At 37.8% G+C, this 22,532-nt stretch overlaps 1 protein-coding gene across 9 annotated transcripts in view; it reads left to right on the top strand.

The window, feature by feature from the left end:
* RYR2 (ryanodine receptor 2) overlaps nt 1-22,532 on the top strand; it is a 361,257-nt gene that overhangs the window by 111,120 nt on the left and 227,605 nt on the right. For all 9 annotated transcript variants that reach the window (XM_067464901.1, XM_067464907.1, XM_067464890.1 and 6 more), the window contains exons 2-3: nt 39-158; nt 17,950-18,054. In XM_067464901.1, the coding sequence (XP_067321002.1) occupies nt 39-158; nt 17,950-18,054 (225 nt within the window). The remainder of the gene's footprint in view (nt 1-38; nt 159-17,949; nt 18,055-22,532) is intronic.

Genomic DNA, 22,532 nt, shown 5'->3' with positions numbered 1-22,532 from the left:
CCTGTTCATTTTGTGTGTTTGTTTCTGTCCTTTGACAGGATGATGAAGTGGTTCTTCAGTGCACTGCTACCGCTCACAAAGAACAACAGAAATTGTGCCTTGCTGCAGAAGGATTTGGCAACAGGCTTTGCTTCTTGGAATCCACTTCAAATTCCAAGGTACCACAAGCTGTCTTGTTCTAATGCTGTTTAAACAGTATTAACCTGCCTGCCCTCCTCCTCCTCTTGGAATGTTTCCCTTTTCAATTCAGATTAAATGTTAGTAGGAGGCAAAGATGAACTGTATGCTAGCACTTCATGTATATCCTTTATGTAATCTATACTAGACTGATATATGCCACAAAATCTCACAAAGGGGAAGATTTATTTTATAAAGGTAAATTCTGAATACTTTGACAGATAAAATAATTATGTATGGATGCCCTGACTAAGATTCATTTATGAATTTGTTTTTTGTTCACTAAATGTTCTGTAACTGGTTTTTAAAATTAAAACTCATATAGAGTACATGTGAATTGTAACATTGTGTGAGAGGGCTTTAGTTTATGTGACAGCATTCGGATTTCTCTTCATTGCCACTAAGGTTTGTGTTCACTTCTAAAATCTGGAGTCTTCCAATATGCCAAAGCATATTTATTTGGAGTACAAGGGGATTCTGCTGGTGGACACCTTTCTCTTGGCAAATGGGTGCCCTTGGATGCAACCCTATCTATATGCATGAAGACTGTGTTCCAGATACTTGGTATTTCATTGATACATGTTTGCAGGAATTTGTCTTGTTTTTTTGAGAGTGTTAAATTAACTCTGCCAGTTGAAAGCACTTGGAAAGGGAGGTTAAGTAAAATAAATCTTATCCCGCTGACATTTTGCCTTCCTGATGTGTCACTGCATCTAATGTGACAGATGCTGCAAGCAAGTGGTACCAGTGTATTAATAGTGAAGATAAAACTGTATTCCATCTATTCAGGCTGCAGTACAGTGCACAGTTAAGACTGCTTAATTTTCATCCAGTTCAGTGGAACTGGTGCAAAGTTAGTATATTTTAGCCTTTTTATATATATCTTACTGAGGTTATTGGTATTTGTATTATGTATTGTGGTCTGCAGAAAGGAAGACTTGGTGAAATGACCTTCAAATTCCTTTGTACTGAGTTCTGTCAATCTCATTATTTGTATCTTGAACTGGCTTTACTGGACAATCCTTAAATACATTACTTGATGGAGAAAAACCAAAAGAAAGATGATTATAATTCTTAAGCAAACCATCAGTTATCAACTTCATCCTGCTGACCGTGAAAAGGGGGTCAGGAAATATAATGGAAATTTGCTACTGGAAATCCATGCATAGGCTTTGGCAGCACCTAAAAATAATGACAGCAATCCTAATTTGCACTTGTAGCTCATATTTAGCACTTCTCCCTCACCCTACATACTTGACCTTCTTATGTTCTGACTCGGTATCCTTCTTCATTATCTTTCATTAGTCAGGGCAGTATGGCAGATGCTATCTGGAGACAGCCAAGTAGACAATGGTTGCAGGAAAATCACGTCATCCTGGATGTTTGGAGAATATCTGAAAGATCCAGGAAGAGGACTTGTTTGTCCTGCAGGTGGCTGGAGGAATGGAGATATGTTTTTTGTTGTTTATTCATTTAGTTGTTTTCGACTCTTCGTGACCTCATGAACCAACCCACACCAGAGTTCCCTGTTGACCATCACTACCCCCAGATCCTTCAAGGTCAAGCCAGTCACTTCTAGGATACCATCCATCTATCTTGTCCTTGGTCAGCCCCTCTTCCTTTTGCCTTCCATTTTCCCCAGCATCATTATCTTCTCCAAGCTTTCCTGTCTTCTCATTATCTGGCCAAAGTACTTAAGCTTTGCCTCTGAGATTTTAAAACTTGAATATGGGACTGCCCAAAAGAATTAGGGTTCAGGTATCAATTTTTCTTCCTTCAAATTCCCTCAGTATACTTTCAGTTAAATATATTATCTCCCTTATGGTGCAGTCTAATGTTTTATTTTCAGTAGATCATCATTTTGAATGTATTATTCATAATCATAAAAATGAACTGGAATATTAATGATTCATTATAATAGCAGTGATCCTGATGAATCCATCATTCCTATTCTCTTGTAACTCAGTAATTCTTAATACTAAAATATGAGAGAATGAAATTATGAACAATATTGGACAATAAAAATAGTATAACAAATAAACTGTAATTGAACAACAACTTTATTTTTCTAATTTCTTCACTGTGATCTATACTTAATATGTCAAAGCATTTTAACCAATTTGGTAATTAGTTTTATAACGTCTTAAGGAGAGAACATTTTTCTGATACAAGATGTTTGTAACTATAGTTATTAAAGCAAAGAAACAATGGCAGATGGGCTATTTGTACATTAAAAACTTACAAGCAGTCCAGTTTCTGTCATCATTCCTCACTGAGTTACTGAAATCTACCAGTTGACCTTATAACTTTCTTCGTCTGGATTTGTCTCTGTAGGGAAAAAATGGGAAGTGAAACTCAATGTAGGAAAGGCAGATACAAATGTAAGTAATGGATCATAAGGAAGGATGCAGGTAGAACGGGGGGTATATGTCAAAAGTGAAATACAGACATTGTTCAGCCATCTGTAAATATTACTATACTGTACTATTGTGTCATAAAGCTTAGTTAATGAAAAAAGAATGAGATAGCAATTTCCCAAATATTCACTTTGTAGTTGCATTGATTTAGGGAAGAGCTTGTCTTCACATAAGTATAACAAGTGACTTCCAATTCCGATAAACAACTTAGGAAGCAACTCAATGGGTCAATTTCAAATAATAAACACATGTTAGTATACAATAAGCATGTTTCAGTGAGCTGCTCCCTCTTTGGACACTTTGAACCAAGGACAAAATGAACAATTAAATAAGATAATGGGCTCTCGTATCTTTTAACAGCTTCATAATGATCTGAAATATGAGCGGTGACTTGCCCAAGTTTATATATTGTTTTTTAAAAAACAAAGAAAAGAAAAAAGAGAGCAGAATAATGTTATCCATGTAACTATTGGTCACTGCAGCCACATACTACTTCCTTAAATTCAAGGGTGGGAGGTAGGGATGGCAAATCCTTTTTTTTTGTCCCTTTCAGTTGCAGATAATTTGGGTTCCTTGGGAGCCACTGAAGTGATTGTCCCTGGACATATCCACACTGACCACTTGGGTCAATGTGCAGCTCAATCAGTTCCATAGTGACCAAACATCACACGGAACTGATCTGGGGTAATGCGGGGCAAGGCCATGCTGGATTGACCTTGAATTACTGGTCTTTGTAGATCTTTCCCCTGTTCTTGATAGTGATTTGTCCCCAGAAGAGTACCTGTACAACCTAGAACAGAGGGAATGGTGGTAAAGCCAGCAGTAGGTTCATAGCCCCTAAAGCAGCAACAGATGGATCAGTTTCCCTGATTGAACCAGGGTTTCCAGGTGAAAAAGTGAACAGGGCTCTTCTAACACTAATAGTTGTGCAGAAGAAAGAGCTTGAGCAGGAGTCCTTTCCAATTACATAATTATAGCACATTGATCATATCTTACCTGCCATGATTCTGCCCAGTGGAATCCTGGTATTAGTAATTTCATGGAGTATTTCGGATTCTTAGTCAGATAGTGATAATGCATCTTCAAACTACATATCCCAGAATTTTGTATGAAGCCATGGAAGTTAAAGTAGAATCAAGTGGTATGGTTGTTTAGTGTGAAAGGGCTCCTAGCTTGAACCTATTTCCCATCCTTAAATCTTTGGATCTTCTTTTTCTTTCCCTCTGTAAAGTTTTCAATTCAACTGTAACTTAATCCTCCATATGATTTCCCTGTGATTTTTTATACATCCACACTTGCATTTTTCTACTTGTCAGTTCCAAAAGCAATATTCCAGTTGTTAAGAGTTATTAAAAAGGCAGCATCACAGGTAACAAAATTAGCCCTCCTTTTCATCTGGTGTGAAGCATATGCAACACCATAAAATATTTTGACAACACAGTTTTTCTGCTGTTGTTAACTCTGTTTATTAAAACCGAGCCCATTCCTCCTTATTAAATTATAAGTTGTTACAGCAAAAATATCTGCTGCTGAATTCAAATGTTAGGAGACAGATAATGCATCACATGGCATGCATTATTTATTTATTTATTTATTTATTGTATTTACTTTATTTCTATACCGCTTTTCTCAGCCCTTAGGCGACTCAAAGCGGTTTACACAACAATGCAAAATATCACAAAACGGTATAATGTAATTAAAACATATTATAACATCAACAGTTAACAACAGTATAACAATCATAACGCCTCAACAATAAAATCAGAATCCACTCTCATTATCCATTGTTCCGTATTCCTATGTTCAATTTCACTGTTTAGTCAAACGCTTCTTCGAATAGCCAGGTCTTCACCTTCCTCCAAAACGCCAACAGTGAGGCGGCCGATCTGATGTCTGCAGGTAGGGCATTCCACAGCTGAGGGGCCACCACTGAGAAGGCCCTGTCTCTCGTCCCTGCCATTTAGTTTTATGTGGATTATATATAATGTATGTGAATATATAAAAAAGGGTTTTGAACAGCGTTGACCTCTTGCATTTAAATTTCAGCAGCATTCATTGGCTGTGACAATGTTATTTTGAAAAATTAACTTGGTGCAAATCCCTTAAATATTTATGGTAGAAAAATCCTAGTTGCATGTTATACAGTACAATGGGCTTCTATTGTTTTCATTCCTTATATAGAAAAAAAACCCTTTGTCTTAATTCCCTCATTGTATGTATGTGTAGGAAAGTACCACAAAATGATTTGTCCCATTAGTTATAATTGATGTTAGTTACACTCACTGATTATATATTGATTGAATGTGCCCTCTTGTGGTAAGAATTGGTGTCTACTACTGGCATATTGAAGCAAACAAATATCTTAAATTTATAATGTTCACCTCTTGGGATTTACAGTATCTTTACCAAGTCAGCAAGGTTTATGCAAATCAAGTTGTTAAACTGAATTAGAATTTAAAAAGAGGATGAAATTGTATGACAAATACAAAATAATTCTGTTGAAGAAAAGGTTTCTTTTAACCATTGCCCGTATTTATGGGCAAGAAAAACCAAGAGTAGAATGTAATCAGCATGCGAAGTGAGGGATATTTTTCATTGGGCTAGAAGAAGACAAACAGAAGAGCATTACTACTGAGGGTAGGGTTGATTATCATGTTTTTAAAATGAGAAAAATGTACTTTGGAAACATTAATAACTAGATAATGACATGATTGAGAAAGTGATAAACAGAAAACTGAGGAAGAATCAGAGGAAGAACAATTGAGAGCCCTTAGAGAAAGTTATTTTAATCAAACATTTTAAAGTTTTTCCAAATGTTTTCTTAGCCTAAGTGGATTGTTGGTATGTGGGAGCTCAGTTCATTCTTGGGAGAAGTGCCTAATACGATTCCAGGGGGTTCTGCCCTGGACCACCTTGATTAATGACTTAGAATCATAGAATCATAGAGTTGGAAGATACCAGATGGGTGATCGAGTCCAACCCCTGCCATGCAGAAAAAGCAAAACAAATCCACACAGATAGCCATCCAGTCTCTGTTTAAAGGCTTTCAAAGTAGGAGCTTCTACCACACTTTGAGGCAGAGAATTCCATTGTTGAACAACTCTTACGGACAGGAAGTTCTTCTTAATGTTCAGGTAGCATCTCCTTTCCTGTAATTTGAACTCATTGCTCTGAGTCATAGCTTCCAATGCAACAGAAAACAACACTGTGGCACTCCACTAATCATTTCTTTCAAGGATGAAGAGGACCATTGCTGAGCACACTTTGGCTTCTGTTGCTTAACCAGTTACAAATCCACCTAGCAGTAGTATTGTCTAGTCCACATTTGACTAGTTTGTTTGCAAGAAGAACATAGGGGACCTTGGGGAGAGGGGGTGGGATATAAAGCTTTATTTTTTATTATTATTGTCAGAGACCTGTTCTCCAAGAATTTTCAAAGATCATTGCTGGTGGTTCTGAAATTACTTCTGCTGGTTCCTTCAATACGCTTGGATATATTTCATCTGGCCTTGGAGACCTGAATTCTTTTAGAGCAGCCCAGCATTCCTTGACAACTTCTTTACCTATTTTGAGTTGTGTTTCCCCTATTGCCTGGTCTGCTTCATATTGCTTAAATTGAACATTGATTTCGTTTTGGGAGAAGACTGAAGCAAAGAAAATATTGAGCACTTCTTCCTTTTCTCTTGGGTGATGGAATAAAAGGCACATTTATCAGATTTGCAGATGACACCAAACAGGACATGTGAAAAGGATCTAGGAGTCTTAATAGGCCACAAGATGAACATGAGTCAGCAGTTTATTGTGGCAGCTAGATTGCAGGCTCAATAGTGTCAAGATTAAGGGAAGTCATAGTCCCTCTCTATTCTGCTTTGGTAGTACCTCATTTCTGGGCACTGCAATTCAAGAGAGATATGGACAAGAAAAAGAAAGAGGGGCAGACCGAGGGCAAGATGGATGGATGGTATCCTTGGGGTGACTAACTTGACTCTGAAGGAGCTGGGGGTGGTGACAGCTGACAGAGAGCTCTGGCATGGGCTGGTCCATGAGGACATGAAGAGTAGGAAGTGACTGAATGAATACACAACAAAATAGACAAGCTGGAATGTGTCCAGAGGAAGTCGACCAAAATGATTGAAGGTTTGGAAACCAAGACCTACAAGGAGTAGCTAGGGGAGCTGGGTATGTTTAGCTTGGAGAAAAGAAAGCTGAGAGGTGACATGGTAATCATGTTTAAATACCTGAAAGAATGTCACATTGAGGAGGGGGCAAGCTTGTTTTTTGCTGCTCTGAAGATTAAGACACAGAGCAAAAGATTCAAATGGCAGGAAAAGCAATTCCAGGTAAACATTATGAACTTTCTGATGGTAAGAACTATTCAGCAGTGATCTATGCTGTCTCGGAGAGTGGTGGGGTATCCTTCATTGGAGGTTTTTAAGCAGAGGCTAGATAGTCATCTGTCAGGAGTGCTTTGATTCTGTGTTTCTGCATGACAGGGGAATGGACTGGATGGTCATTGTGGTCTCTTCTAGTGATTTGATTCTATGATTCTATAATAACTAAATACCAACTAAAACAATTATTTGAGGAACTTAACAATGTGGTACTATAAACATGAGTTTAAAAAGCTATTATTTATTTTATTTGTGTATGTAGAATGTTCTCAACTTTTTCTAGCCTTCTTAGTATAGTGGGATTATGTCCAATATGCACTGGAATTCATGAGAGATGTGCTCTATGGGAATCTCTGCCAAATTAGTGCATGGAATATGGTTTTCATTAATTCAAGATATTTTTATCTACTCTTTATTAAAGCTTACAATATGAGCCCATAAAATTAAACACAGTTAGCAAAACAACAAAGAGACACAATAAAAGGCAACATTACATTGATGTCTAAAGAGCTTTTAAAATTCCAGCATAAATGCAGAAGGCCCATTGAACAGTTTCTATCTGTCATTGAAATTAAAATCAAGGCACCGGGAAAAACCAGAGACCTTTTCTTTTGAGTTGGCCTATGTTGCATTAGTTTGTCAAACAGATCATAATCTCCTTCAGGCATTTGTGTACATACTTAATTGCAGCTTACTTAAACCACTTCACTTTATTGAATGGCCTATTGAATGGTTCATTTGGATTGTTTATCATCTACTGATTGAGGCATCTTCTATAGTCAGTGTAGTGATCGTGAACAAGGTTTAAGCATTTGGTTCTGAATGCTAAACTCATAAAATTAGTTTAGCATTCAGAAATAATTTGCCTATAGTTGAAAAAAGCAGTTTCTATAAGCTGAGGCATGAATGTTGTGTAGAAGTAAAAGACTTAAATTAAATTGATGATAAGAATGATGATTAGGGAGTCTGTTTTGATTCTGACAGTCTGGAGCAAAGTCCTGTTTGGCTCATATGTTTGGTAAAGTCAAATACAGGAAAAAAGCTATTGAATTGGAAGCAGAAGAGTGAATTGGGGTTAATGGAAGAAGCATTGATTTGGGTCAGCATTTGTGTTGCTGAATTTATTGGGAAATGATTTAGAAGTAATCTTCGTAAAACAGTAATTTGTAATAATTACAAGGCATTTATATGGAGGTAACTTGGAGATAGTGATGTGGGTAATTGATGGAAAGAAACTTTATTTGGAGGTACACTAGGGTATGAAAAAGAAAGAAATTAAGGTGATAAAATGAGAGTTTTACTTAAGTATAGGCTATAGATTAATTGAAGAATTTTAATGGAGTGATCTTTATGGGTAATAAGAAGTTAACTTAATCCATTTATTGAAGGGGAAAGTACTACTAATAAATCCAGTTCAGTTGTGGAGGGCTATGCCCTAACAGTAAAACAGTGTGTTTCCCCCCCTGAAGCAGTAAATGTTGGGCCACATATGTAGTCTGGTATATGTGGCTCAGATCCAGATTTTTCCTGGTACTCAGTTGGTGACTTGGGCAATTCATCTAGTCAAACAATCTGTTTGTAATATTGTCCAGCCAAATCACAGTGAAAACCTTACACAGTACACACCCCTCTTTGGCAGAAGTGTAGTGTTGGTGATATGCTCACATTTTGCTAAATACCATAAAAATTAAAATCATATAAAACAACAACACAAAAGACTGGAATTTGACAGTTTCTAAAGCAAAAATTTACATACTGCAGAAAAGGGCATGAACTCATTGCTGCTAGTGACTTTGTAGTGTAGATATCAAAGGTAAGTATATACTCAAGTATAAGTGTAGTTTTTCAGCCCCTTTTTAAGGCAGAAAAAGCCCCCCTCGGCTTATACTCGGGCAAGGGTCCTGACAGGAAGGCATGGGGCTGAAAGTATGGTTTCTTTCAGCCCCACGCCTTTCAGCCAGGACCCTCATCTCTCTGCATAGCAACCCAGCTCTCCTTCTTCTCCTCTCTTGGGCAGCTTGCACCTTCCTCTCCTCCTTTCTTGTGCAGCATGCGCTTTCCTCTCCTCCTCTCTTGGTACAGCGTGCTCCTTCCTTTCCCACTTTTCCTTATTCATATACACACAGCATTTCCCCCCAAATGTATAATTAAAATAAACTATGGTGATTATTGGAAGGATACGTAAGTATATTTACATTGAAGAGGTTTAGAATAATGATTTAATAAGAGTTGGACAGCCTTCCTTAAATTACAGTTTTATGTATATATTCAAAAACATTTAACCTACTGATGCCTCAATTAGCTATCTATTTTTATTTTGAAATTTGCCAGTAGCCGCTGCATTTCCCACCCTTGGCTTATACTCGAGTCAATAAGTTTTCCTAGTTTTTTTGTGATAAAATTAGGTGCCTTGGTTTATATTTGGGTCAGATTATACTTGAGTATATACGGTATATAGGACAACTGTAAGCAATATTCTCTTGTAGTTCTAAAATCAAACCAAATCCTTGCTTAAGAATCTTTTTATACCTCGGTGGGCCCAGGCTATGCTTGGTGAATTTAAGGATTTCCAGTAAAAAGCAGTATAGACCAGAACAACCTGTAGTATTCTTTTTACTGATCTACATGCTTATACTGAGTATGTAAGTAGTCATAGAATTCCTGTCAAGACCCAGAAGCCTCAAGAATGCCAAATACAGTATAAAAGGTCCAAACAAAGGTTTATTAAACACAAAAAAGGCTTAGAGACACTTAACTCAGTGCCTCTAGCACAAACTAAGAGTCTATAGCAACCGCTAAGCAAAAAACCCAACTTAAATATAATCTGGATTATCGGAGTATAATCTGGGATAACAAAAAGTTACAGCAATCTGCTTAAAATTCAAAAGGTCCAAAAAGCACAAGAAAACAAGGTGGGAGCATGCAAAATTGAAGTCCAAAAACAGTCCGAAGTCCAGGCACATCCACAATGAGATGAAGCAGTCCAAAAAGCGAAGTCGTTGTCAAAACATAGTCCAGAGTCAAAAGGGGAGGTTGAAGTCAGCACTTACGGAGTTCCAGCCAGAAGTCACGGAAACACGGAGATCTGTAGTCCAAGGACCCAAACTTGAGAGTAATGGCAGTAACAAATATCCAAACCCGATAAGACACTTTGCCTTCTCCAAAGATCCATTGAATTCAAACCAATTTATATTCTATAACTCCTCATCAGAGGATGAACTGCTCCCCACCCTTTCATCATCACTTTCAGCTGCTCCATTCCCTGCAGCTGAGCAATGACTCTCATCTCTCCACCTTTGCCAGCATCTTTCAAGACTTAGGTCTTCCCAAGTGTTCTCAGATTGCCAGTCCTCTGCAAACCCCTCAAAGCCATCACTGGATGTAGGCTGAGTACAGATGTCCCTAATCTCCTGCACATGAGTCCAGTCTAAAGCATCCTCCTCCCCATTGTTACTCCCAGTCCCATCACTCCTTTCAAAACCCACAAAGTCTTCATCTTCTGTTGGAGCAATAAGTATATCACGGATACGCTTCCTTTGGATCTCCTCATCTGATTCTTGTTCTCGAGTAGCCTGCTTAACTCCCCTGCTTTCGTCTCCTTCCCCCATTTCACAATCTGAGAAACCCTCAAAGGACTCAGAATCAGTTGGAGCCATGAAGATGTCCCTAATCCGCTTTCGCTGCTGCTCCTCCTCCAACACCTGCGCAACCCTCTTCTCCCTTCTACCAGTAGTAGTAACGTTACTATCACGCTGTACTACAACAATTCCAATCTCTAGAAATTGCAAATTGAAGGATTCTATAGGCTAGAGTAATGGCAGTTAAAATAGAATCATGGTGCTATAACTACATGGTGTGAAGGGGTCTCTAGTTTATTGAATTTGGGTAACACTGTAAGGATTAGAAGAATCAATACGGTTTAACGCCATTATAATTGGCATGGCTCAGTGCTGTGGAATTACTGGATTTCTAGTTAGGTGAAGCAACAACACTCTTATGTGGAGAAGGCTAAAAATATTTTAAAACTACAACTGTCATCATTCAATAACATTGATTCATTGCAGTTAAAGTAGCGTTAAAAGTGTAGATGCACCCAAAGTGTGGTTTATCAATGCTTTAAAATTATATTTTCAAAATATTAGTACTTACTATTTATTGATGAAGTGAATGCCGAGTAATTTTTAGTTGAAAAAGAGTGGTAGCATAAGAGTATTCCAATATAGCGAGGTTCTGTGTTACTTTCAAGTTTTGTGAGAAATGAACTGGAGCTCCAAGTTATGATTTGAAACTGATAGGTAAGCTTTCACATCTCAGCATTTGTGAAACAGAATATCCGAGTGGTGAGTAGGTGGACAGAAATTCCTCCCCCAGTTCTAAACATCAGAAGGAAAGCTGCCAGATCTCCTTCAGAACCTGAATTAATCAAGAGAAATGAGCTTTATTTATCACCAGGACTGCGTTGCTAGGTGTGATTTGTCATACAGGGGAAATGACCTTTTTCATAAGAGCATAATGTAATGTATATAAATATACTTTACTTCTAAATATCATGTTTGAGCTTCTCTGGTTGTAGTACCCATCTGCTGAATATAAAGGAATCCATTCTAACAAAATAGGGTATGGCAGGTTCTACTAAAACAAAAGGACTGTGAAACTTTATAAAAGAAATTCTGTAAACTTGTGTATTCAGACTATATTTAAGTCTTGCTTACTCTTCTAAGTCCTGCTTTTACAGTATAAAATCACAGGATCATAGGCTCTGTATACTATTGCGTCAGCAGCTGTGTGTGTTATTGAGACGCAATAGACCACAGTTTGGCATTAAGCACCCTTTACCAGGCAATATAAGAGCTCTTCTAAAAATAATTGGGTTGGAATTCAGTAGACAGGAGAAACCCGTTACTGTGAAAGGATTTTAATGAAGTCTTGTGCGGTCTGGATTTTACAGGTCACTGTGCACATACACACTAGTTAACTGCTTACAATCTCAAGGTCTGGGTGAGGGCAGACTAAAATACGACAAAATGTAAGTTAGACAGAGAATCACAGCTTGCCCATCTAATAGACTTTTAAGTATTGTTTTCCCCAGTGATTTTTTTTCAGTCACAAGAGTAGTTCACACACACGCCACTTGATAGCCTGATGGATGCTAGCCAAAAATGCCTTTTCAGCTTTTTTGTGTCTAACCTGTCTGTTCACAGGTGTGTGTGTGTGTGTGTGTGTGTGTGTGTATATATATATATATATATTACATATATTACAGGGTCCTTATGCATCCTTTTTCCTGCACAAACTAATCAGATCTCAGCCAAAATTTATATGTATTGTCGAAGGCTTTCATGGCTGGAATCACTGGGTTGTTGTAGGTTTTTTCAGGCTATATGGCCATGTTCTAGAGGCATTCTCTCCTGACGTTTCGCCTGCATCTATGGCAAACATCTGCAGAGGTTGTGAGGTCTGTTGGAACTAGGAAAATTGGGTTTTATATCTGTGGAAAGTCCAGGGTGGGAGAAAGAACTCTTGTCTGTTGGAGCTAGGTGTGAATGTTTCAACTGGCCACCTTGATTAGCATTTGATGGCCTGGCAGTTTTTTGGTGTGGCTTGTTAGTGCCTGGAGGAATTTTTTGTTGGGAGGTGATTAGCTGTCCCTGATTGTTTCCTCTCTGGAGTTTCCCTGTGTTTGGGTATTGTTTTGCTGTTATAATTTTAGAGTTTTTTTTCATACTGGTAGCCAGATTGTGTTCATTTTCATGGTTTCCTCCTTTCTGTTGAAACTGTCCACATGCTTATGGATTTCAATGGCTTCTCTGTGTAGTCTGACATGGTGATTGTTAGAGTGGTTTAGCATTTCTATGTTCTCAAATAATATGCTGTGTCCAGGTTGGTTCATTAGGTGCTCTGCTATGGCTGACTTATCTGGTTGAAGTAGTCTGCAGTGCCTTTCATGTTCCTTGATTCGTGTTTGGGCAATGCTGCGTTTGGTGCTCCTTAGACTTGTCCACAGCTGCATGATATACAGCAGACTCCTGCAGAAGTGAGAGGATCCCTCTTGTCTTTTGCTTAATGTAGCATTTGTTGGATTTTCTTAGTGGGTCTGTAGATAGTTTCTATGTTGTGTTTCCTCATCAGCTTCCCTATGCGGTTAGTAGTTTCCTTCATGCATGACAAGAGCACTTTTCCTCTGGGTGGATCTTTGTCTTTACTTTCATGGCTTGTTTTCGGTCTTGCAGCTCTTCTGATGTCTGAGGTGGAGTATCCATTGGCCTGTAAAGCCCAGTTTAGGTGGTTCAGTTCATCTTGGAAGAGGTGGGGTTCGCAGATTCTTTTTGCACGGTCTGCCAAGGCTTTAATGGTGTTTTTTTTTTTTACTTGGATGATGGTTGGAGTTTTTATGTAGATAACTATCTATGTGTGTAGGTTTTCTGTAAACTGTGTGACCCAATTGTTGATCTGGTTTCCGGGTGACTAGGAAATCTAGAAAGGGCAGTTTTCCTTCATTTTCTTTTTCCGTGGTGCTTCTTTTTTGATTTGGGTGATGGTTTTCCAATTCACCATCGAGACCTGGGTTCCAGGCTCAGTGATGAGTCCAGGATCACTTCCAAGCTGTGAACCTGCACCTTTGGGGGAGTGTAACCCCATCCACCACAGGCTGTAACCCTATACCCTGTTTGGTCTTTTGACTGACTGGGAGGACCTCTGTCTTGTCTGGGTTCAATTTCAATTTGTTTGCTCTCATCCAGACTGTCACAGCTGTCCAGGACCTGAACAGCCTCCTTAGTAGCAGGTGGGAAGGAGTTATAGAGCTGAACATAATTTGCGTACAGATGGCATCAAACTCCAAAACTCCAGATGATCTCCCCCAATGACTTCATGTAGATGTTAAACAACACAGGAGACAGTATTAAGCCTTGTGGGACCCCACAGGACAATTGCTGTGGGGCCAAGCAGGAGTTTGCCAACAACACCTTCTGGGAATGACCTTCCAGGAAGCACTGAAGCCACTGCAAAACAGTACCTCCAAGGCCCATCCCCGCGAGGTGTTCCAGAAGGTGTTCCAGAAGGATACCAATGAGAGGTCCAGCAGAACCAACAGGGACACACTCCCCCTGTCCAGTTCCCAGTGTAGATCATCTACTAATGTGACCAAGGCTATTTTGGTTCCATATCTCAGCCTAAAGCCAGACTGTGCTTGATCTGGATGACCTGTGCATTCCAAGAACACCTGGAGTTGTGAAGCCACCACATGTTCTAGACTTTGCCCCAAAAGTCTGGCTAAACTGGCTAAAAGTTGATGAATTGAGTGGGCTCCAGTGTTGGTTTTTTCAACAGTTGTTTTATTACAGCTTGTTTTAAGCTGGCTGGAATTTTGCCTTCCCGTAAGGAGGCATTAACCACCACCTTCACCCACTCTTCCAAATCCCCTCTGGCCTCCTTTACCAGTCAGGATGGGCAGGAGTCTAGGATGCATTTGCTTGCCCTCATCTCTCCAAGTATCTTGTCCACATCATCGAACTGCACCAATTGAAATGAATCTATCAAAACCAGACAAGCAGGTGCTTGTGCTACATCCTTAGAGATTGCCATTAACATGGTGTCCAAATCGGAGCGGATCAGAGCGACTTTGTCCACAAAGAACCAAACAAAAACTTCACAGCGGGCTGCTGAGTTGTTAGGGATCCCGTTTTGATCTCGTGAGATGGGAAGAGCTCCCGTCTGTCAGCTCCAGCTTCCCGTGAGGAGACATGAGAGAAGCCTCCCACAGGCTTCTCCTGGGCAATGTCTCTGCAGATGGCCAATTCTCTCACACCAGAAGTGACTTTCAGTTTCTCAAGTCACTTCTGACACGATAAAAAACCCCATATATAAATGCACTGGCAAATTTTGTCATGCTGGATAGCCAAAATTTTGGCTTCCCTCCAACCTTGTGTCTTCCCAAAAGGGGAATGGAATTTTGTTGCCTTCATATCCAAAGCATTAGTTGCCTCAAGTGTCTTTCACTCACAGAAGCCCCACATTACCTATCTCAGAGCCCTTCCACACAGCGCGCGCACACACACACACACACACACACACACACACACACACAGAATATCAAGGCAGAAAAATCACACAATATCTGCTTTGACCTGAGTTATCAGAGTCCACACTGCCATATATTACAGTTCAAAGCAGAAAATGTGGGATTTTATTCAGCTGTATGGAAGGAGCCCCAGCTATAACCTATGTTGCTATGCTAAGTTTCGGGATTATTTTGGGCAAGGCAGTACTTTGAGAAGCAAAGGGAACTCCTTAATGATAAGACAGCAAAGACATTTTGAGTCCCTGGTAATAGCTGCTTTGAGTGTCCTTGTGGGGAGAAAAAGTGGGGTATAAGTAAACATAATAATAATAATAATAATAATAATAATAATAATTATTATTATTATTATAAGGTATGCTTTTCTTTTTAAGATTGTGACTGCAAAGAAAGACTGGGTTTGTGTCATCAAGCAGTTTGCACAGGAAAGGCACACAATAATACATTTTGTAAAGTGGCAAGATTTCCTTTTATTTCCCAGTGAGTATACTTGCTGCCTGTACTAGCAGCTTGTGTATTAATGTCACCATAGCAGAAGATTAAATAGTAAAAGTATCCTTCCCTTCATTTTCTTTTTACTTTTTTAGTCTTAAATTAAGATTTATTTCCCTGCAATGTTTATGTATTTTGCAAGATTTAAATATTTATAGGTATCTTAGGGCATGCATCTTAAATGCATTTATGGTGACACACAATGTATCACCCCATTAGCAGTGAAAGTTGTTCTTTTAGACTTTAATATGAGATATGAAAAGTCATTTCTTACGCTGCAGTTTCCAGGAAAAAGCTGTTGGTTGCTGTGTTTTCTCCTGTCTGTACTGGGAAGGGGTGTGGTGGTGGTGGCGGCAAATCTCTTCTGAGCAGAACTGGTGAGCTTGAGCGAACCCAAGCAGAAAGGAAAGACCAGGCACCTCTCTCCCACCCCCATTTCCCAGTGCAAAAATAAAGTAAATTGGAAGGCAGTGATTTGCCATTCCTTTTTCTTCTTATTTTTGCCTTTCAAAATGGTGATGGGGAAGAAGGTCTTCTGCCTTGTGCTTGGGTCAGCTGCAGCTGGTGTTTTCCTGGTCAGATAGCTTCCTGTTGCTTGCTCAGGGCAAGATTTGAGCAATGAAATCAATTGGGCTACCTCCTCACCATTGATCACATGGCCGTCCACCTCACTGTAATATCAAAGCAAGGAATTTTCCCAGTGAGGCTCAGACAGCAGGCTTGTGGCTGGGAAGGCAACAGCCGATAAATAATTTTTGTGGGAGAAGATTTAATAAAACCTGTACTTTTATTTGGGGCAGGCACAGCAATAAAAAATGTAATATATTGCAGTTAGTTATTGTGCTAAATGACTAAATAATTGTGCTAAATGACTAAATAATGCAGCTGGAGATTCCATCTGAACATGAGGAAGAACTTCCTGACTGTGAGAGCCATTCAGCAGTGGAACTCTCTGCCCTGGAGTGTGGTGGAGGCTCCTTCTTTGGAAGCTTTTAAACAGAGACCGGATGGCCATCTGTCAGGGGTGATTTGAATGCAATATTCCTGCTTCTTGGCAGGGGGTTGGACTGGATGGCCCATGAGGTCTCTTCCAACTCTGATTCTATGATTCTATGATTCTATGACAGAGGATCGCAGTCGTCTTCCCCCCACCTATGTGCCACAGTGGTCTTTAGCAATGACATTGGAATTAACTGTTCCCCATCACTTGCTATGGCATCACCCATAGAGAGCAGGAAGCACTTAGACGTGAGTAAGGCTAAGAGGAAATCCCCCTCCTCTCCTCTGTCCTTTCATTGCTCTGGCTGATGTCAGGACAGGTGACGAGGAATGGGTAGGACGTGTGTTGCGGCCAAAAATAACAGCAATACAGGGATTGGGGAGGCAGATAGGGTGGCTGACTAGCATTCGTGTTTATGATAGGTGGGGGACTTCTGTCTCCACAGCAGCTGATCCAGTGTCTAAATAGCTGGAATAGCTCCAAAATAAGCATTAGGGTAGATGTGCCTGAAGTTTACTTAAATTCTGGTGTGTCCAAATGGTTTTTAAGAAACATCGGCTGGCATTTTTAAAGTCAGTTAGGAGGTCACAACTATTTCTTATTCATATTTATGATTGTGACATCATTGCCATAGTTGAGAACAACAACAACAACAATTTGCCAATGAAAAATACCACTGAAACCCCACTTTAAAATCCAATCAACTACATCACCTGAAGGGCCTAGAAAATGCTAGAGAGGACATACTTTGTCAGTGACAGGTAACTGAAACTGCAGGTACTGGTCCCATGAATATGAGTGCCATTTTTGTTGCGGTGGGGTTGTACTCACAGTTTCTGCCAATGGAGTCTTATCCAAACAAAATATCTCTGCACTTCTGATTGTCAAGATATTGTTGACAAACTTTCTTTGTTCGTTGTTGTAATTTTGTTATTTGGCTAAGGACATGTTATCCAGTTATCTGTTTATTTTTCTCTCACGCACACCAGAAGACATACTTGATAGCATTTTTTCAGCAGTCTTTTCTTTGTGTTAATCCATTTAATTAATGAGAATTTTCTGAAATTAATGCAGTAGATTAAGTTTTAATGTATCTTTTGTCTTATTTTGTCTTCATGGACTTGCTCAACAATGACTGTCAAAAGGGGATGGTCCCAAATGTTTGTATAATTATACAGATGGATTTGAAAGAAGATATTTGTGATGAAGCATAATTAAGATAGCAATGTAAATAAAGAATGTGTCAACTACTATGAAGATTACAATCTTAAGGACATTCGCCTGCCAGTAAATCTATTGAAGACAATGGAGATTGCTTCTGAGTAGACTTAATACAAATTTCAGTTATATGAAATGCTTAATTCAATGTTTTCTTCCTCTTCTTTTTAAAATTAGAATGTTCCTCCGGATCTCTCAATCTGCAATTTTGTGCTGGAACAGTCTTTGTCAGTGAGAGCTCTCCAGGAAATGTTGGCTAATACGGAGGAAAAAGCAGAAGGGGTGAGTTGTGATGTTTTTACCTATTACTTAAATGGACATTAATGTGTTATTTGAAGCTCTTGATTTTAAAATTTAGTAGAAGGGTTGGAGTATTGAATGAATTTGTTGAAATCTCAGCCTGTGGAGATATAGCATCTCTGTGAATCTTTGTATTTCAGTTTTCATTCCCTGAAATGTAAAATCTACAATAGTGTTTATTAGCATTGACAAAAAATCACATGTAGAGTGAGATCAAGACTGTTTTTCTCTCTCTCATTTCTAACTTTCTGTCTCCTCTTGACCACGATCCCACAAACAATCTCAGTTCTGTTTGTGAATCAACAAAATGATTTGTGAATAATTTGTGTTTAAAATGCTTTTTGCAAGATATTTTCAAAATGCATGACATTTTAAAAACATTGACTTTACAGATTAATTCTGTCTGTTACATAGTTGATTCCTTTCATCATTTATTAATGAAGTTTTCTTTTTGATCTGAATTCTTTCCTTCAATTCTGTATTTTATACGAGTCTGTATGGTCTGTGGTACTGAACTGTACATAATAATTTCCTAAACTGCCATTAATTAATAAACTATATTTTCCCAAACATTGTCTTGATTCCTTAATGGAAGTATTAAGCTTTAACTGTTTGATGGCAGCTGTCATGCTGCATCAGTTTTTCCTTTTTGTGATGAAAGCATTTTGACAGAATTGCCCTATACCATAAAAATAAGAAATAGCTTGCTGTTACAATCTAATTAGGATTTGAATCATATCTAAGGATGAAAATATGATAGAAATAAAATAAATAATAAACAAATGACTGTTTGATTCAGAACTACCATTGTGCTAACATGTTCTCTTTCAGGTCTTTTGTATTGCTAATAGCATCATATAGAAGGCACAATAGTTGAACAAACAAATATGTCTGTATCCTAAATGAATCTGATAATAGATGAGTTTTGCTAATTAAGATTCGGGAAACAAATTTTACAGATATATTAAAATATAATTGCTTTGCTTTACGTTAATTAATGTCTCTTAATTTCGGTGTACTATATAAAACTAGTGAGAAATTAAATGTTGGATTTTCACCTGTCTGAAAAAGTTTCCCGATTCTTGATTCTGTCCTTTTGAGAAAATTTTCCTGTATTTATAATTGTGTCGATGGATTATTATGCAATCTACAAAACATGCACAGAGTTTCAGACAGTGTGAAAGTAATTAACTATCTTGTAACAGAAGTGGAAAGATGCCAGTATTGTGATTACTGTACCTGTTTCTTTGTTTACATATTTTAGCCTCCAGTTGATTCAAATTAGTTTCAGGTAGCTTCACAATGCTTCCTTAGCCTGGGCACAACACACTTTCTCTCATTTGGAAGTCCTTCTCTGGGACCTTCCACACAGCCATTTAACCCAGAATATCATGGCAGAAAACCCCACAATATCTGCTTTAAACTGGGTTAGCTGAGTCCACACTGGCATATATTAGTTCAAAGCAGAAAATGTGAGATTTTATTCAGCTGTGTGGAAAGGGCCTCTGATTCCTGTTGAATTATTCTCTTAAGGAAGAAATATAACAGGTTATATTTAAAGGTTTATTTTTTCTTTTCTTTTCTTTTTAAGAATGGCTACAGCATAGTGCTATAACTGGATTATCCTGTAGCGACAAAAAAAATCCTATAGCAAAACACCATCTTTTCTTTCTTAAGGTTTATTTTTTTCTGGTCAACAAAAAAACATGTAGGGAAACATGGGAGGGTACCGACTGAAAATGTTGTCTGCCTTCCTCCATCATATTAGAGTAAGTAGAAGAAAATAGAATTGGTTATGAACAATCTGGATGTAGTTGTATTAAAAAAATGAAAGAGACAGAAATTATTATGTAGCAACCCATGAATTAGCTGTTGGTAATAATCTTGATGGACGTTGAGCCTACCAAACAGTGGTAGATGATGATTTCCATATCACTGAGGTCATAAATTCACTCTGGGTTGTAGTTTGAGTCATAAAAGTGCTTTTCACTTTTATGTATTTATAGTGATAAATTCTATTTATAAAAGCACAGACCATCTTGGATAGCTCGCAAAGTTTGAACTAAACCCCAGAAGGATGCACCAGTGGTGGATTTTTGGTCATCTGTCTTTTTAAAGCTTGGTGTGAGTTTTAGGAATATAATTAAAGAAAAAAAAGCAAGCTGTCAGTTATTTACCTTGTCTTGACTGACACAATATCTTGAGATATATATAGTGTTCCTAACTAATCCTGCAGGCCTGTGGAATATTGTCTCTTTATGCTTTTAAATATAATTTTTATTAATTGAAAACAGAGTTCTATTTTACAGTATAAAAAGTTGGGATCTATAAGGGTAGTGAGGGAAGGTCTAATGGGGGAACTACTCCACAAGTAAAAATGAAAAGAAGAAAAGAAGAAAAAAAGACAGAAAGAGAGAAACAGTGCACAAGTTGGGGAAGGAAACAAGGGTAATGATGAAAAAGTTGGCTTCCAATCTTCTCCACTGTGGTTTACATTGTCCTTTCTTAATTTCTCATAATTTTGCTAACCTCTCTTCGTTCACTTTCCTCAGGGAACAATTTTTCTTTTAATCTTCATTTTAGTTCTGTCATCAATTTCATTTTTTCTTGTAACATATAGTCTCTTAATGGTCACCAGTGCATTGTTTTTTATTTCCACATGGATGCTGAGAAACTAAATGGTTAGTTTATCCATATTCATTATATCAATTCTTTTCAACAATGTTCTGTTAAAGGTATTTATTTTATCCTCCATTTTTATGCATATATTATTCTGGCTGCCATCACTAAGTAATTAAATAATCTGTCTTTATTATTGTCTAGATCAAAATCTATAATTCCTAATAAAACATATCCTGGTTTCAATTAAAGTTTTATATCTAATATTTTCTAGATATTTTTTCTTGAATTTCTTTCCAATATTTTTTCACAATTTTGAAAGTCCACCACATGTGGAAAAAAGTTCCTACATGGTCCTCACATTTCCAGCATTTTCTCTTGGACTTTTAAATAGCATTCTGCTAATTTTTGTAGTATTATGTACCATTGATACATCATTTTATACCAGTTTTCATTCAAATCATACAAATATGTATACTTTAAATTTTGGTTCCATATTTCCCCCTTTCTTCTAATTTAATTGTGTGTCCAATGTTTGTAGCCAATTTGACAATGCAGTCCTTTACTTGTTCTGTTTCTGTTGATCATTATAATATTTTTGTATATTTTTGTTATTAGTTTCTTATTCGTCATCATTATTTTATCCCAGAAAGTGTTTTTCTCCATAAATCCTTTTGTCTTTGTTATAGCTTTCTCATATCTGTCAGTATTGGAACCAGGAGATGTTCTTGTTTATTTGATTGATTTCTTCTTGTGTTTTTAATATGGTATTTCCATTTTGTTTTTCAATATATCTCTGTATCTGGCAATTTTTCCTGTCCCAATTCTCTTCTGTGTCTTGCTTCTGATGGGGAGATCCATAGTGGGGTTTTTGTATATAGTCTACTTTTGTATTTTTCCCATATTTTTTATCAATGTTGATCTGATAAAGTAGTTGCCAGTTTTTTCTCAACTTTCCTTTTTTCCATACCATAAATAGGCATGCCAGCCAGCTCTTAAATCAAACCCTTCAAATGTTATTGTCTCTTTATACTAATTGTCTCTTTATATGAATTGGATTGGAGCCCACCAATAAATATAGCTGCTGTGGCCTGTATTTCAGAGAAAGGGACTTGCAAAACCGTTTCTGAATATTCCTTACCTAAGAAAACCCTATGAGATTTGTGGGTTTCCATAAGCTGACAAATGTTTGAAGGCACAGAAATAATAACATAGTCTTTCTGCTCTTTGTTCCTTTGTGTCTCAGATGAATTATTACATGACTGTCCCTGCCTCAATTTTCCATTTTCTTTAAATCAACATGTAGACATCTAAACAGTTTCTGCTCAATGTCTTCTATCCAAAATATAACCAGAAAAGACTTGCATGATGACCCTACTAAAAATCTTGTCAAATCCAATTACACAAACATACTTTAATATCAACCACAGTTTGTGCTGTTTTCTTTTGCCTGTGATTTTTCCAGAAACAATAACAGGCTGTTTTAAAAGTATCTTATTAGTTAAATTTATTAGTTAAATCATATTATTGGAAGCACCACACAGCCTGTTTAGTTAAATCCCCTGCCATACAGCAATATACAGCTGAGTCCAGATAGTTGTCCATCCTGTCTTTATAGATTTCCAACGAGAGATGGTCTACCATCTTTAAGAAACAGTCTTCCACTGACAGACAGCCCTACTGTCAAGACTGTCTTCATAAAGTTTAGGTGGAATCTTTTTTCTTGTCATTTGAATCCACTGCTTTGTATCCTAGGCTGTGGAGCAGCTGGAAACACACTTGTTTCATTTTATAGGTCATCTTTTCGGATATTTAATGATTGTTATCATGTCACTTCCCAG

Source organism: Anolis sagrei, chromosome 1 (assembly GCF_037176765.1).
Source record: "Anolis sagrei isolate rAnoSag1 chromosome 1, rAnoSag1.mat, whole genome shotgun sequence".
NCBI classification, from domain to species: domain Eukaryota; kingdom Metazoa; phylum Chordata; class Lepidosauria; order Squamata; family Dactyloidae; genus Anolis; species Anolis sagrei.
Note: the sequence above shows the minus strand (reverse complement) of the source record. Positions and strands in the feature narration are given on the sequence as shown.